Raw genomic sequence first — 15945 nt, 5'->3', positions numbered from 1 at the left:
AAAGGTTTGCAGGGTGCCCGGGGTGGCTCAGTCAGTTAAGTGTCTGACTTCAGCTCAGGTCATGATCTTGCAGTTCATGGGCTCGAGCCCCGCCTTGGGCTCTGTGCTAACAGCGAAGGAGCCTGGAGCCTGCTTTGGATTCTGTGTGTGTGTGTGTGTGTGTGTGTGTGTGTGTGTGTGTGTGTGTGTGTCTCTCTCTCTCTCTGCCCCTCCCCCGCTTTCAAAAAAAAAAAAAAAACATTAAAAAAAAGTTTTTTAAATAATGAAAAAGTTTGAAATGCTGCAAAATTACCAAAACGTGACAAGGACACAAAGTGAACAAGTGCTGTTGGAAAAACGGCGATAGACTTCCTAGAAGCAGGGTTGCCACAGACCTTCAATTTGTAAAAACCATGCTCTGTGAAGCGCAATCAAGCGGAGCACAATAAAACGAGGTATGCCTTGTACCGTGTTTTCCTATACATGCATTACCTATGCCAAAGTGTAATTTATAAATTAGGCATAGCAAGAGACTAGCCATAATAACTAATAGTTATAACAATATACTGTAATAAAAGTTATGTGAATGTGGTCTCTCTCTTACTGTGTTGTACTCACCCTTCTTCCTGTGATGATGCGTGAGAGGATAAAATGCGTGAGGACACAAAGTGAGGGGAATGACGCAGCATTGTGACGTGGCGTTAGGTTACAGATGACCTTCTAACGATTCGTCAGAAAGAGAATCATCTGCTTCCAGACCGCAGTTGATGGCAGCGGGCAATCAATTGAAACTGCAGCAGCGAAACCACAGATAAGGGGGACTCCCGTAGTCTCCCCTTCTACCGTTTCTCAGTTATTCACAAGCTGTTTCTAGTGTTTCCACAAGGAAAACTCCTTGTCTTTTTCAAGGTAATGTGTCATAGTTACTGGTGTGTTTATGTGCTTTCTAACCAGCTAACATATGTAGAACGGTGCCACCATTTTGATTAGGGTCCTATCCTTTTTTTAAATGTGTCACTGGCGATGTTTTGGAATGTTGTGCCCTACTGCCACCTTTCCCGCAAGTCCTGTTTTTTCCTGCATTATTTTGTATAGCGTGGTGATTTTTAGGCTCTGCCTCGTTAGAGCAGAATCATACCCAGTGGACTCGGGGTTGATGGTATGTCTTTCTTTCTCATCTCCGTAGATACCTAAGGCTCCTGAAACTGTAGGAGCCCATGTTGGTCAGCAAACAAATGCTGTTTGGGCCAGCAGTACTGTCACACAAATAAAAGCAATAAATATATATTCATGGACAACGACATGCCAGGTACTGTGATGAGCAGTGGAGATACTGGCTAATAAGAAGCATTGCCTGTAACTCAGCCTAGTGGGAGAGAGAGAGAAGTAATTACAACAGAGGGGGACGCATGCTATTCAAGAATATAGCAAGGTCTTCTCTCCAGACTTCAGGGAGTCTGTTTCTTTCCTTGCTGCCCCCATCTCTGCCTCCTTGCTCTACTTCCTGAAGTTACCTGTCAGCACAGAGCAAGGAGGCAGCACAGGGAAGAGTTAATGTGGCACAGGTGGGAGGGGTAAGGGCCCTGAGGGAAGCCAGTGGAACAGCTTCATAAAGGGCCCCAAAGGCACTGGTCAAGGTGAAGAGAAGCTGCCAACACCCAGTGCACAGGATCTTTCTCCAGTCAAGTCTTCTGCTGGTGTTTTCCTCCTCATTCATTTATCCATTCCATGTTTATTAATCTTCAGTAAGCTAGAGTCTGCGTGGAATCAGTTCTACTCACCCTGCCTCCTCCAACGTCAGAGATGCTTCTTCCACGTATGGCTGCTACTCTGGGTTGAGTGCCATTTCCTCCCCCTCTGTCACCTCCACTCCCTCTGGCACCCCAGAAATAAGACTTTAGCAGGACCCCCTTCTGGATCATGAAGAAGGTAGGGAGTCAGAGAAGTTCCTTTTTTTTTGCTGCCATTTCTCTCTTTCTCTGTTCCTTCCTAGGCCCAACTTCAAACCTCCAGCTGGTGTTCAAGTTTACTACTTAAGTATCAAGTTAAAAATAATGTAAGCACCCCCAAAACCCACCAGAGTTTCTCTGGTCACATCAGGCTTCCATTTCCACTCAGTCCCATCTTCCTCACCCTCCTATTTCTCCTTTTCTCTGTACTTTCTTCTCCAGGGCTGATGCCCAGAATGTTAAAGATGGACAACACTGCAACTATTGTGCCCACCCCCATTGTAGAGCTCAGGAAACTGAGGCCCAGAAACTCTGCCTAAGCATATACAGTCAAGGACAGTGCAGCCTGGGGCCTGATACCCAACCAGCTCTGGCTTTCTCCCCATCATACAGAGACTGAGATGGACTCTACTTTGGATCCTAAGGAAGAAAATCTTTCATTTCAGCCACGGCTCTCAGCTGACCTCCAACTGTACCAGCCACTGCAGCAGTGAGGCCCTCCTTCCTCATGACCAGTGTCTCCCCTGGTCTCCCCCTATGACACTCATGGGCTTTCAGGCACAAAGGATTCTCCCATCCAAGCTAGTGTAGTGACCTTGATTATCTGTCAAAACCCCCAACCAAAGGTATAACCCTGTGGTCCCCCAACCCTGCACTACCCCTACACATACTCCATGGATGGGTCTCTGCCGCTGTGATACCCCCCCCAAAATCTCTCCCTTTATCCTTCCCCTTTCAGGAGTCATGCCCCCATGAACCCTAAAGCTTTGCCCCCTCCACAGGATGGCAGAAGGTCCACATTCCAACTCCACCTTCCCATGCCCAACCTTCTTCATACTGACTGGCATTCCAGGTCTAGGGCCTGCCCAGCCTTGGCTGACACTGGTCTTCGGGCCCATGTATCTGTTGGCCCTGCTGGGCAATGGAGCACTGCTGACATTGGTGCAGATAGATTCCACACTGCAGCAGCCCATGTTTCTACTCCTGGCCGCACTGGCAGCCACAGACCTGGGCTTAGCTACATCTATAGCCCCAGGGCTGCTTGCTGTGCTGTGCCTTGGGCCCCGGCCTGTGCCATACAGTGCCTGCCTGGTCCAGATGTTCTTTGTTCATGCACTGACTGCTGTAGAATCTGGTGTACTGCTGGCCATGGCCTGTGATCGTGCCGTGGCAGTAGGGCGTCCACTGCATTACCCTCTCCTAGTCACCAAAGCCCGTGTAGGCTATGCAGTCCTGGCACTGGCACTGAAAGCTGTGGCTATTGTCGTGCCTTTCCCTCTGCTGGTGGCGCGATTTGAGCACTTCCAAGCCAAGACCATAGACCATGCCTACTGTGCACACATGGCGGTGGTAGAACTGGTGGTGGGCAACACACGGGCCAACAATTTGTATGGGCTGGCGCTTTCACTGGCTGTGTCTGGTATAGATATCCTGGGCATCACTGGCTCTTATGGGCTCATTGCTCATGCTGTGCTGCGGCTGCCTACCCAGGAGGCCCGTGCTAAGGCCTTTGGCACATGTAGTTCCCACATATGTGTCATTCTGGCCTTCTATGTACCTGGTCTCTTCTCCTACCTCACACATCGCTTTGGTCGTCACACTGTCCCAAAGCCCGTACACATCCTTCTCTCTAATATCTATTTGCTGCTGCCACCTGCCCTCAACCCACTCATCTATGGGGTCCGCACCAAGCAAATCAGGGACCGACTCCTGGAAATCTTCACATTCAGAAAAAGCCAGTTCTAATGGGCAAAAAAAAAAAAAACAAAAAAACAATGGAGCCTGGTGGTGGAGGTGAAGGAATATTCAGAAGAGTCCAGGGCCTGGAGGTGTGGATTATGTCTTCTTTGTCCCACTGTCTACATATGACTGTGATAATCACTCAATAAATTATTTGCTGTAAAGCCTCTACAACACATATCGCTAGCATCTGCAGACTTTGGTCTATCCACATATCTTGCTTGGGAGGCAGGAGGCAGGGGGCTACATGTTACCATGCAGGAAAATAAAATCAGGAATTACCATGGCTTATAGTACACAAGATTTAACTTAAAGAAAACTTCCTTTCCCACCCCTTCCATTATTTTAACCTAAGTCTGCCCATGTCTCCACACAAAAGCTCCTCTATTGATTCTAGACCTGGGGACCTGGGAAGAGTGAAGCTGCCTCTGGAGGAAAGTGCTTGGGTAGTTTTCTGGGTTCAAAGCCCTCTTCATTCCTGGAACCAGATTCTGTCCTTAGGGAAGAAGTTACAGGCTTATTCCCCACATTCTGAGAATCTGGATAATGTGTCCAGATAGGGGTCCCAAAATTGGCCATTCCTAGTTCAGAGAATCCCCTTGGTTTCATGGGTTAGGGTCTATTTCCCCTACCTCCACTCTCCTGTCAATATCTCAAGAATTAATGGCTAGAACTCTCCCTTAGGAGTCAGAGGTCCAACTTAAAGATTTTGAGGGGCACCTGGGTAGCTCAGTTGGTCAAGCATCAGACTTCAGCTCAGGTCTTGATCCCACAGTTTGTGGGTTTGAGGTCCACATCAGGTTCTGTGCCTCCGTCTCTCTCTGTACCCCACCCCCCACTCATGCTCTCTCAAAAATAAACACTTAAAAAAAATTTTTTAAAGAAATTCTGATATCCCAGGAAATCATTGTAGCCACTTTACCTGCTTGCCTGAGGTCTAGTCACTATGGTCTCTTACCACTTTGCTCTTCTCTGCATCCTCAGCCAAGAGTGTTGAATTCCCAAATAAAATCTACATCAGCACCTCCATTTGGACTGGCCAACATCACTAGAAGCACAGGATGTTGGTATAGGAATATTTCACACTGCTGTGGCTACCAGAGAATAGAGATATTACACATGGTGTAACAGGGGATTGACCTTCGGCTAAGATTACAATGGAAGGGACATTGTGCAAAAGATCTTTCACACCAGCATGGAGCCCAGAATGAATATAATTTCAGACAAAAAGCAGGAATTCACTTTTAGAAGGTCATGGAAAGCTGCAGGCTGTACAGGCAGACCCAAGCTCTTTGGGAAAACTATCATAACTGCAGGTATTGGAGTCAGCCATGAGGACCTGAAGCCAAGTGCAATGCTAACCACTCAGCAAAACAGCTAGACCAAGTACCACGGGAAAGCACACAGAACAGGCGGCTGCAAATCTGAAAAGGCAGGTGACATCTTCTCAGGGCCACATGGGGTCTCACCAGGTCCTCACTAACAAGGAGCTAAAGAGAAAGCCCAGAAGCTCTGCGTGATTTTCAGAGGTGTTGTCACATTGAGAAGATTGACAGTTTTCCTTTGTGGCCTCAGTCATTCCCAAGACTAATCTTTTTCATGAAGTTCTGAGTTAAAAAAATTCCCCAGGCAATGATTTTGTGGATAATTATGACAAAATTCTAATCCTAATTGGAACTGAGTCATTAAGATGTCCATATCCTTCTCTTAGGGATTCCTCTTTGATAAATCTATCCTGACAAAATAATTAGAGATGTGAACAAAGATGTATGCAGTAAGACATTTATTACAACATTATTATAAAGAAATGTACGTGTGACAGTCTTGTGTCACACATACACACGCACACACTTTTTGCCTCTCCCCTCTGGTACACGAAAAAGGGAAATCTCCTATGCAGCCAATGTTCACAAGCAATGAATTCTGTCACCTTCCCACCACAGGAAACCTCTTGTCTAAGGCACCTTCATTCCCTGGTTGTGCACAGCTTCCCAGCGCAGCTGAGTCCAAGGTTGCACATTGTTCATTGCAAGAACTTTCTTCAAGCCAAAAATCCACACCCTTGGACATTAGTATTTTGTCTGGATGGAGAGCACACACATACCTACCATGTGGTGTGTTCAGAAGACTACCAGCAATCCCCTACTCCTCACAAAACCTGAGAGTAATTCTAAGCGCATAATCCCTTATCCACAATTCCAAAATAAAAAAATCCTTGAAGAAACAATGTTTTTTTCATAACTTTGGCCAAAAACCTGACCTGAAACATCACGATGGTATTTATAGTATTTATGTATTTCACTTGGTGTGAATATTCATACATTTAGCTGCAGAAATATTGATGTGTTTGATTATAGGGCACTGTCCTAAACCTCAGTGGAGTACTCCTTTATATACAATAAAGGCACTATATCCCTTTCTAAAATCTGAAAAATTCTGAAGTCCAAAACACATCTGTCCCTGGAGGTTTCAAATAAGGGATTTGGGACTTGTACACTTATCCCTATAGCCTGAGAGAAGTTAGGGCTCTTTATCCCTTGGAAGTCTTCGCTATCAACACGATTCTATACTGCCCTGAAGCCTCTTGCAGAGAACCTCATGTTCCCTAAATAACCAGCCCCTCTCTTCTCATGCTGTCCGGTCCAGTCGCCACTCAGATACGTTGCAGATGATCTGTGTCCAGGGAAACCCCCGAATGTGCCACACTGGAGGCAACCCCATGAGCAGGCTATGGCCTGAACAGCCCAGTCCTGAGGCTCATCAACTCCATCCAGCACTCAGTTGTCATCTATTTTCCTTCAGTAACTTTCAGTCTCAGACTCTGAGCCAAAGGGAAATACAGTCTCACTTAATGTCAGGGTAGGAAAGTGTGGAATGCAGGGAGCCTAAAGAATCATGATCATCAGCAAAACAGAAGATATGGGCTTCTGGCTGAGAGTTCATCTGTACCCAATTTCCCCTCTGAGCCCCCCTGATGAGAATCTGAGATTCTCATCACATTTCACCAACAGCCCATCATCCCTATCCCTACCCTCCACCCCCTTCTCATTCTGGAACCCCATCAGGATCTGGATACCCGTATTTATCAGTAACTCCTGTCTCCGGACCTCTGCATCTCTGCCTCCCTGCACTGTCTGTATTGCCCCACATCTGTGTGCCTTGTCCTAGTGTAGGTCTCTCTCCCCACTGCTGTCTACCTCACTCAGGATTCCCTTCTGGAGGGAACAGAGGTGCCAACTATGCTATACCAGATAATCCCTCCTGGCATAGGGCTAAGAGGGCACTAGAGGAAGAGATCTGGTTGTGCTTGTCCTGACAAGGAGCCTGGGGTTTCTGGTTTGGTCTCTGAAGCATTTCTCTCACCTTGCCCACTTCCTTTTCACTACACCACTTTGAACATCCACTGAGCAGGCGCCCTCCCACCACACACTCGAGAGCAGAAGGAACACAGCAGTTTCTCCCTTCACCAAAAAGGAACTACCATTTAAATTTTAACTTAAAAGCTGGAATCAGGGGCGCCTGGGTGGCTCTGTCGGTTGAGTGTCCGACTTCAGCTCAGGTCATGGTCTCACGGTCCGTGAGTTCGAGCCCCGCGTCAGGCTCTGTGCTGACGGCTCAGAGCCTGGAGCCTGTTTCAGATTCTGTGTCTCCCTCTCTCTGACCCTCCCCCGTTCATGCTCTGTCTCTCTCTGTCTCAAAAAATAAACAAACATTAAAAAAAAAAATTAAAAAAAAAAAAAAAAGCTGGAATCAGGCTGACTTAGGCTTGAATCCCAGATCCTCCATTAACTCAGTGTATCCCTTGCACTAATTTACTTAACCTCTCTGAGCCTTTTAATTCACTTGTAAAATGAGGAAATAATAGTACCTACTTCAAGAGGTTACTAAAAGGATTAACCAACATAACAGATTCAGAGTGTTTGGCATAGCTTCTAACATGGGATATTTGATATTAATTCCTCTCCTGGAGCGCAGTCCCATGCCCAGGGCCAAACCTTTGTTTAAAGACCGAGCACCCATATATATATATATACCCTTAGCTCTAACCTACCCTGAGGCCAGTAACATCATGTAGGACCATTCCCTGTGCCTCATATTCATACCTCAGCCAGCTCAGACGATGACCGACTTTATGGGACAGCTCTACATGCTGGGCCAGCATAGGAAAGGATGCTCCCCATACAGAAGTGGTCTTCCTAGGCATGCAGGAGACTCTCAACAGGGACTCAAGAGAAGACTCTTTAGACAGATAAGAGGCAGAGTCAGAGAGTAGCTACTAGAAAGGCTCTCCAGAGTGGTTCTTCTCTGAGGAAAAAACACTCTTCTTCTCCAGCAAACACCAGGTTGAGATCTCTGGACAGAGACACAAGGGGAAATCACACATAGATTAGGGCTGCAGTAGGTAAGTGCCAAACAGACACAGATCTCCCTAGGACATGGAGTGGTGCATGAAGAAAAATTTCCTCAAATTTACCTGGGTAATTCTGGCTTCCTGAAAGTCCTCTCCAGTTACTAAGGCAACATTGTCCCAATTAGATTCTTATCCTCCACATTGTCACCACTCAGCATGACACCCTCCTACACATACACCTGGTATTTATTGCAATTGTAACCCACTCATTAATAATGGGTTTCAACCTAGGCTGTACATCAGAATTGCCTGAGGAGCTTTTAGAAATCCTGATGCCCAGGCACACTCCAGACCAATTAAATTAGAATCTCAGGGGGTAGGATCCAGGCATCTATAGTTTTTAAAGCTCCTAGGTAATTCCAAAGTATGACCAAGTACTGCTTGGTTCTCAGTCTAAGTCCTGATCTATACTTCCAGTGTGTCCTTCAGGACCCCTATCCAACCTCATGAAGAAGTCACCTGCAGCTAATAAGGCAGCACAGCAAATTGATTCAATAAGGCTGCTGAAGGGGGAAGCCTGATTCTGCTTCCTTTAAGAACTCAGACCAAGAACTACACACACACACACACACACACACACACACACACACACAAATGCACTCAAGCACCCCTGCATTTTCCTCCCCTAAGGAGGAGAATGGATAAATGACTCAAGGGTATGGACTCATGCTGTGCATATAGTGAGGCTAGGAAAGTGACTGCCCTCCCCTCACCCAAAGCCCCATTATCTAGTAGGACCTCTATGACCTCATGCTATAGTAGGTCAAAGCCTAAGGCCTGGGGCCTCACCTCTCTGGGCAGCTTGGGGTTCCTCCAGCAGCCACTGCCCTGCCTAACCTCTCCCATACCCCACCATGTTGGTTGGTACCCCCCACCTGCTGACACTGGATGAAGCTGATGCCACCTGGACCCTCATCAAGGATAAAGTAAGAGAGCTAAAGAGAAAGGAACAAAGTGTGACCTAGATGGGTCTGAGCAACTTATGAGTAGGAAGTGGTGGGTAGCTTGAAGATAATAATATTTACTCAGTGCTTACTTACACGCTGGACACTGTACTAAGTGCTTTGTACACACTGTCCAATTTAATCACAATTGCAAAAAACAGCAAGAAGTTCCTTCAAAGGCAGTAAGAATTTCTGAGAACAGAGACAAGTGCTAAGTCAGGGTAGGACTTATGAGGTCAGGAAGGCTTCCTGGGGAGAGTGACGTTCTAGCTAGGCAAGTGGGAATTATTCTCACATAGAGGAAAGAGGAATGTTTAATAAACACCTAAATGAGTTAGTGAGCAGGTGGGTGGGTGGGTGAGCGAGTGAACAGTGTATAATTAAAAGTACAGCATATGCAAAAGCCAGGAGAGGATTTAAAAAAATTGCATATTTGTGAACTCAAATAGTCTGTAGAGCAGAGTTCACATGAGTAGTGGTGAAAATGAGGTCAAAGAGGTACAGAGGCTGATCATGAAGGGCCTTGTAAGCTTTCTAAAAAAGCTTGGACTTCTTCACAGATACCCCCTCCACCTTAACATCCACAAAATGAGAAATTTGGGTTTTGAGCCAAATATGGAGATTTTCAGGAGCAGGCAGATGTCAGCTCTGAGTTGCAAGTACCCCTGCCAAATCTAGATGGCCACAACTTCTGAATTTGGAGAATTTAGGGATCAGGTTCTGGTTACATAATCTGAAGGACAGTGAATTTAAAGCACTCATAGGAGGCAGACCTTCTATCAAGTTTAAAACAACCATCTTAAAGTAGTGCCTACTAGACTCAAACAGCCTTAATAGATATAGCTCCCATTAGAAATGGAGCTCACCACAAAGGTCAGCTTCCCAGGGAAGCAGAAACAGGAGAGCCAAGGCCCTCACAAATATCAGAGTACCTAGCTTCAGCAGGTTGGTCCTGGACAAGATCAAGCATTTCATTATGATGAAAGTAAATGCGGTCATCAACCAGCAGACAGCTACATCTCTAAGCATCAGAAAAATTCCTTATTTAAATGGAAAATTGTCAGGAAAGGCAAAGTAGATACACAATAAATCACTGGTGATATGTGGCAAATTCAAGGAGCAGGACACCTCTAAGTAACCTGGTTTCCTCTCTCCAGAACTGATAGTTTATTGGGCACTTTGTAGAACATACAGTTAACCAAAATATGGCTTGAAGTCTCCTCATTCAGAATTCATACCAGCCGAGGTATACCCAGGAAGAAAGTTTTCCAACCTCACTTTCCCAGGCTGCCCCTGGGAAATCTAAATTTGCAGGCTTCTATGTTCCACAGAACTTTTACCCAGAAGTAAAGGTGCAGTGGGAACAGGTAGTGGTCTCACATGGTGACTCTACAAAGAACAGTCCCCCTGGCATAGAACTGAGTGCCCTATTTTCCCTATTTTAGGATAACCACTGGGGGCCTCAAGGGTAAGAAAAAGAGCCTATAAACCTCCCCACCATGGCAAATTCATGTCTATTCTGGGAAAAACCCTCCAGCTAAATCAGGGATTCACCTGATCAGAAACTTGGACCATAAGAACAGGTATTTTAAATGTCAAAATCCCACTAAAGAGGTACCTCCTGGAGACACTCCTATTTGTCTTATTTGTATAGGATCCTAGGGACCAAAGGAGCAGCTAGGGTAGGATTCTGAAGTTATATTTGGTCACTATGCTTTCTTTGTCATGGGGAAGAATATTCTAAACAAAAATGCCAACCCACCAATGCTCTGCTCTCACCCCTGGTAACCCAACTGGCCCTTCTCAGAGCTTCTCAGAGAACTGTTCTTCAGCCTGATGCCCCCACCAAAAATAAAGTATTTCATGTCCCAATGAAGCAAAGAAGAGGAATTATGGGAAATTCTTCCATGCAGATTAAGAAAAAGCACCATGATAAACACTAGTATTTCAAATGGAAAAAAAAGAAAAAAAAGAAAAAGCACCATGTATTTCCCTGGCCAGGCAACAAAAGACAGTACTCTTCAAGCTACTTCAGCTTGTCCATAGTGCAGACACAACTTGATCAGTTAGCGACCCTCCCTCCTCTTATGCTATGGGGCAGCACTTCCAAAAACAGTTCTATGTAGCAAAAAGCAGATTGACCATAAGGGATCATTGATGAACTCTACCAGAAGGCTGGCAAACTGGGCAAGGCCAGGGGACAGGCATGTAGGAATTGGGAGCTGAGGAAGGGCAGTAGAACATAGCAAAAATGCTATTCTGAAAACAGAACGGGTCTCAAACAGGAAAGGAATCCAAACAAGGAATTTTATGTACTGGCTAGCAGACCACAGAGCCAGAAGTCTGAGCTAGCAGTATCTTTGATGAGTTGAGATCATATCTAAGTACAAATACTAGAAAGGATCGTACAAGATTTCCCAGTTGGTCATGAAGTTAAACTTTCCAGAACTGGGTTAACCAAACCAAAAAAGGCCAAGACAAGGACAAAACCTAGAGGAACTAGAATCCCTGAAAGCGTACTAGAAGAACCAGCATTTCAAAGATGAGGCCTCAAATCCCTAAAGGAACTCTCTCCTGCAGTTAGGACAGAAAATGTTTAAGAACAGTCATTCCAACCTATTTCTGTGTACCCATTTGTGGTGAATGACATCACCCACCCAATCAATCATCTAATAACTTATCCTTCAGGATTCCTTTTCTCACATTCCTTAAAGTGATCAAGTTCTACTAATTCCATAACCTAAATATCTTCCCCCATTATTTTAGTTGAAGGCCTCACCATGTTTTGCTTGCAGTATTACAATACTCTTAACTGATCTTTCCTCTTATTTTGTCTTCCTACTCAAAATTAACTTTCTAAAGAGCCTTTCTGATCTTGCCCCTCTTGCCCAGAGCCCTTCAAATGGTTTTCCATTGCCCTCAGGACCAAATTCCTGTCACATTGCATACAAACAAGATCTTTCAGTCTAGTTGCTGTGTGCTTGTCCCTCTTCATACCCTATGTTTAAGTGCAAGGAAATTACGTGTTCCTGAATGTGCCCCACCTAGTTTATAAATTCTGGTTTTTAAACTGGTTGTATCCTCTCCCTGGATTGACCATCCTCCTACCTAGCTGATTCCTTCAAAGCTCATGTATTACCACCTAGAAACTTTCTCTGATCCTCTTCTATCAAAGAAAAAAGCTGTTAAATCACTACCTGTCTCCTCCACACCCGTGTTCTCTATTATCTTACTTAGCTGACTACTGTGTACATATTTGTCTCCTCCATCAGACCGGGCTATAATAGGATAAGGTCAAAATCTCATGCTTTTATGTATTCCCAATATCCAGCAGGGTCTGGCACATAGTATATTCAAGGTTTTGCTACAGGAGAGAACTAGGAAATAAGCAGGAAGCCGTCTGAGCACATTGTAGAGATGTAATTGCACAGGGAACAGCAGGAGGGTCAATCTAGAGTAGGCTACCAGGTAACTCCTGACCCTAACTCAGTCCCTGACCTATAAACTGGCCATCTGCAGGTTATCGAGGAGCGCTTTGGGCCCAATGTAGTGGCAGTACCTTTCCTGTCGGATGCAGCCTGCTATGACCTACTGGGTGTGCTAGTGAAGCAGTCCCGACCAGCCCACACACGCCTGGCTTTACCAAGTCGGCAGGGTCGGCGGACACTACAACCAGTAGGGCCACTACCAAACCTCCTGGAGCAGGTAGGATCTAAGGGTGCCTTTGCCCACTGCACTCGGGAATACTCACCAAACGGCCGGGAAGAGATAGCCTATGAAGAAATGCGACTATTGGATGGGCAGCCCTGCAGGATCCGCCTGCACATGGGTGGTCTGCGCAAGAAGGTGGCCTTCCTGCTGCTGCCACCAGCTCAGGTGAGCCTACAGCAAAATCTTCCCTGGCTCCGAAGCACCCACAGCATCTATGTCATCTACCAGGTCTTCTCCTGTTCCTGGCTGCAGCTGGGGCTGTTGCCTACAGCCCAAGAGCCCCAGCTGCTCCGGTTACAACGGTCCCTGCCTGTTGCTTTCTCCTGCCTCAAGTTTTCACTGCAGCCCAAAGGAGTGCTGGGACCACAGAAGCCTCTGACCAAAGATCCACTGCCCCATGGGGCCAACTGGGTCAGACCCAACCTTGGGATCATGCCACCTGTGGCCCCCATGTCAACCCCTACCGACACCCCTGAAGCTACTGATGTGCCCCCACCTGCCCCAGCCACACCTACACCACCTCCTCAGGAAAGGCCAGAAGGCAGACCCACCAGATTTTCCTACAAGGGCCGAAACCCTTTCCGCAGGGGGCCCCAGATGCTGTCAGGTACTGCTAGGGGATATGAAGTTGAGACGGATGGGATCTGGTGGAGGGAGAGGGCATGGGGAATATAGGAATGTGTGCCCCAGGAATGTGTGGGGCACCCCTAACACCACACCAGATCCTGGTGAAGGGGATGGAGGGAGCCAGGGGTGGTGAGATGGAAGCATGGTCCTGGTGAGGGTGTGGGCACAGCACAGAGGGCCAGAGGGAGGGACCAGGAAGGCAGAAAGACCAGGGCATGAGTCAAGCTGTGACTATCCCCAACCCTGGCAGAGAACTGGCTCTTCAGCCCCTGCAGCCCCGCACCAGGAGTCCAGGGTGGGGGCCCCAGGGACCCCGACCGGCACTCCATGTCCCTGCCCCTGCTGCAGGGTCTGTCCTCAGAGTTCGACAGCGACGAATGAAGCTGAGGCAAGAGATTCAGGGGGCAAGGCCCCCAAGATCTGGCATAGGGATACTGGTCCCCAATAAACATCAGCTGCTGCTCCCCCAAACCATCCTGGGCCCGTGCTGCTTCTTCCGTCTTGGGGCTGGAGAAGAGTCCCTACTTTTTTCCCCTAGGCTCCATGACCCCCTCACCCTTTAACGGTGTAAGAAGCACCTTAAAACCTTAAAACCAATGTCCTCGTGAGAGAGAAAATACCCCTGACCTCCTATTTATGTACAACCTTCCTGGGGCCCCAGCCCCCGAGAAAAAGGGTGGGAAAGAAGAATGAGCAGAGAATAGAGATTTCCCTTTTATACATATTGCAACAAGTTCTCCATAAAACATTCATCAGAAATAAATTAAAAAGTCCTCTTACCACTGCCTCCAAACATAAAAAGGAGCCTATACCCCGGCCCCAGCCCAGGCCACTGGAGGCCCTGATTGTCCATGGAAGAAAGTTAAGGATTGAGGGGCCCGAAGCCTGAGACAGGAGGACCAGATCCCTCCTCTGAAGTATCCAACAAGAAAGGCGAGGTGACAGCATGGGCCTGGGAAATGGCAGCCAACTCCTTGAGAAATTCAGGGAAAATGACTGCACAGTAGACAGCATTCTTGACTCGCAGAGCCTCACCTTGGCGCTCAGGGGCCCCACCCCGAGGGGGTAGAACCGGAGTTGAAGCCCCAGGGGAGCCCCCACCTAGGCCAAGTCCTGCGCCGTCTCTCCCAGGCTGAAGAACCAACTGTGCCGCCTGCCGGGCCCTGGTTGGACTGTGTGCATGCCGCAGGAGCAACTCCCCCAAGGATGGCCTCCGGCTCTTCACTGGGAATAAATGGGTATCAGGGATCGTGAAGGTGCTGGGGTAAGGCATGCTCTCTCGGTCTGAGAGATGCCCCCCTCCCTGGGTTCACAGTAATCTGGACTAGGACTCTAAAACCAAAATGCTGCCTGCCCAGCATTTTTCCCTCCATCCAGCCTCCCCACCAAGCCAACCATCACCCTTAGTCTTCTCGGTCAGTCAACACAACTGCTTCATTCCCAACCAAGACCCCTTCTCCATGCCCTCTCACCCTGAGGGACTCTCTAACTCCTCCTCCCTTTCCAATCGCTATTCTACCATCACTAAGCTATTTCTCTTCAGTCCATAACACAGGCTTATCTTATGCTCCTGAACTATCTATAACACAGGACCCACAGCCTCTACTCCTTCAACACCTACAGGGCGTATATCCAATCACAGTCCAGGGGCTTTACCACTTCCATCATATTCCACTATCCCTCCAGAATCTGATCTCCTGTGCCATCACTTCGCCAACCACCAGTCTCTCTCCTAGATCCACCAAAGCCTACTCCCCCGTCATGTCAGTTTAGGCAACTTCACATGGCCAGACAAACTTCACCTCACTTTAGACTCAAAGGAACCATTTAAAACACTGCTGTCTCTCCTAATTTTCTTCCTAGATTCCTGTCTCTGGATCTTTGTCCCATCTCTAGGGCCTAGACTCTAGGGATCTAGTCTCTAGATCATGTTACAGTTCCCACACTCTATCTCTAATACTGGCTACAGAGGTACGCTGTACAGGCCAACTAAATACGGCATTCAGAACCCTTCACAACCAGGCTCACATGCCCCCTCTAATCCCTTCTCCAAACTCTTTACACCCACTCCTGCTTTTGTGCCCACACAGATCTGCTCTTCCTGGAACCCTCCAGGCTTCTTTCTTGCTTTTGTAGCCTTCTAGGTCTTAATTTTGCTCTCCCCACTGTTTTCATCATCCTTGGCCTAATCTTATTATCCCCACCCCTCTGAAAAACCTCTGATTTGCCCTCTACTGACTTCCCATTTCACTGCCTTTATCATACTGTACTGTAATAACTTGTTTCTAGTTTATATATAGGTCTTCTATCTCATACAGTAATCTGTGAGCTCAAGGGCTTAGACTCTTATTTATTCTACAGTGAACACAATACTAGCACTATGGAAATAAGACATCTTCACATGAGGAAATCATGCTAAGGAACTATAATAACCGTTCTGGTACTGTCTTCCCAACCCACATCTCTCATACCTCCATCTCACCCCTGCTCTCTTGCTCTTAGCATATTATTTTCCTTCCTACTTTGATTAGCAAATAAAGGACTTCAATTTCCTGACTTTTCCCTCCACACCTCACAACTCCAT

At 47.0% G+C, this 15945-nt stretch overlaps 3 protein-coding genes and 1 long non-coding RNA gene across 8 annotated transcripts in view; 3 read left to right on the top strand and 1 right to left on the bottom strand.

Moving 5' to 3' along the window:
• The first annotated feature begins 777 nt into the window (after positions 1 to 777).
• On the top strand, positions 778 to 2263 carry LOC121021181 (uncharacterized). The gene is made up of 3 exons (XR_005786440.1): positions 778 to 888; positions 1973 to 2035; positions 2151 to 2263. It is a non-coding gene; the product is annotated as an uncharacterized LOC121021181 (long non-coding RNA).
• Positions 2264 to 2411: 148 nt separating this feature from the next.
• Positions 2412 to 3693, top strand: OR52W1 (olfactory receptor family 52 subfamily W member 1). The gene has a single exon (XM_040461411.1). The coding sequence runs from the start codon at positions 2712 to 2714 to the stop codon at positions 3672 to 3674; it is 963 nt and encodes a 320-aa protein (XP_040317345.1). The 5' UTR covers positions 2412 to 2711; the 3' UTR covers positions 3675 to 3693.
• A 3659-nt stretch (positions 3694 to 7352) lies between these two features.
• Positions 7353 to 15945, bottom strand: part of FHIP1B (FHF complex subunit HOOK interacting protein 1B) — a 30651-nt gene continuing 22058 nt past the window's right edge. For 3 of the 4 annotated variants that reach the window (XM_040461398.1, XM_040461403.1, XM_040461400.1), the window contains exon 12: positions 14052 to 14585. In XM_040461398.1, coding sequence (XP_040317332.1) covers positions 14224 to 14585 — 362 coding nt within the window. In that variant the 3' untranslated portion in view covers positions 14052 to 14223. Of the gene's footprint in view, positions 8022 to 14051; positions 14586 to 15945 lie in introns of those variants that run through there. The other variant, XM_040461401.1, reaches the window with a different exon arrangement.
• Positions 8894 to 13924, top strand: CUNH11orf42 (chromosome unknown C11orf42 homolog). Of its 2 annotated transcripts, none has more exons than XM_040461404.1 (3): positions 8894 to 9005; positions 12543 to 13341; positions 13710 to 13924. In XM_040461404.1, exons 1-3 carry the CDS (start codon positions 8934 to 8936, stop codon positions 13922 to 13924), a joined length of 1086 nt encoding a protein of 361 aa, XP_040317338.1. In that variant the 5' UTR covers positions 8894 to 8933. The 2 variants fall into 2 exon arrangements, with proteins under 2 accessions (XP_040317338.1, XP_040317339.1); XM_040461405.1 differs by having other exon boundaries at positions 13612 to 13835.

Source organism: Herpailurus yagouaroundi, unplaced genomic scaffold (assembly GCF_014898765.1).
Source record: "Herpailurus yagouaroundi ecotype Mexico unplaced genomic scaffold, PumYag 255, whole genome shotgun sequence".
NCBI classification, from domain to species: Eukaryota; Metazoa; Chordata; class Mammalia; order Carnivora; family Felidae; genus Herpailurus; species Herpailurus yagouaroundi.
Note: the sequence above shows the minus strand (reverse complement) of the source record. Positions and strands in the feature narration are given on the sequence as shown.

Bases quoted from the DNA above. Each gene is read 5' to 3' on its own strand.
- CUNH11orf42 (XM_040461404.1), top strand. From the start codon at position 8,934: ATGTTGGTTGGTACCCCCCACCTGCTGACACTGGATGAAGCTGATGCC. The intron at 9,006-12,542 runs GTAAGAGAGCTA...GGCCATCTGCAG, and splicing joins GGACCCTCATCAAGGATAAA to GTTATCGAGGAGCGCTTTGG. The intron at 13,342-13,709 runs GTACTGCTAGGG...CCCCTGCTGCAG, and splicing joins GGGGCCCCAGATGCTGTCAG to GGTCTGTCCTCAGAGTTCGA.
- OR52W1 (XM_040461411.1), top strand. From the start codon at position 2,712: ATGGCAGAAGGTCCACATTCCAACTCCACCTTCCCATGCCCAACCTTC.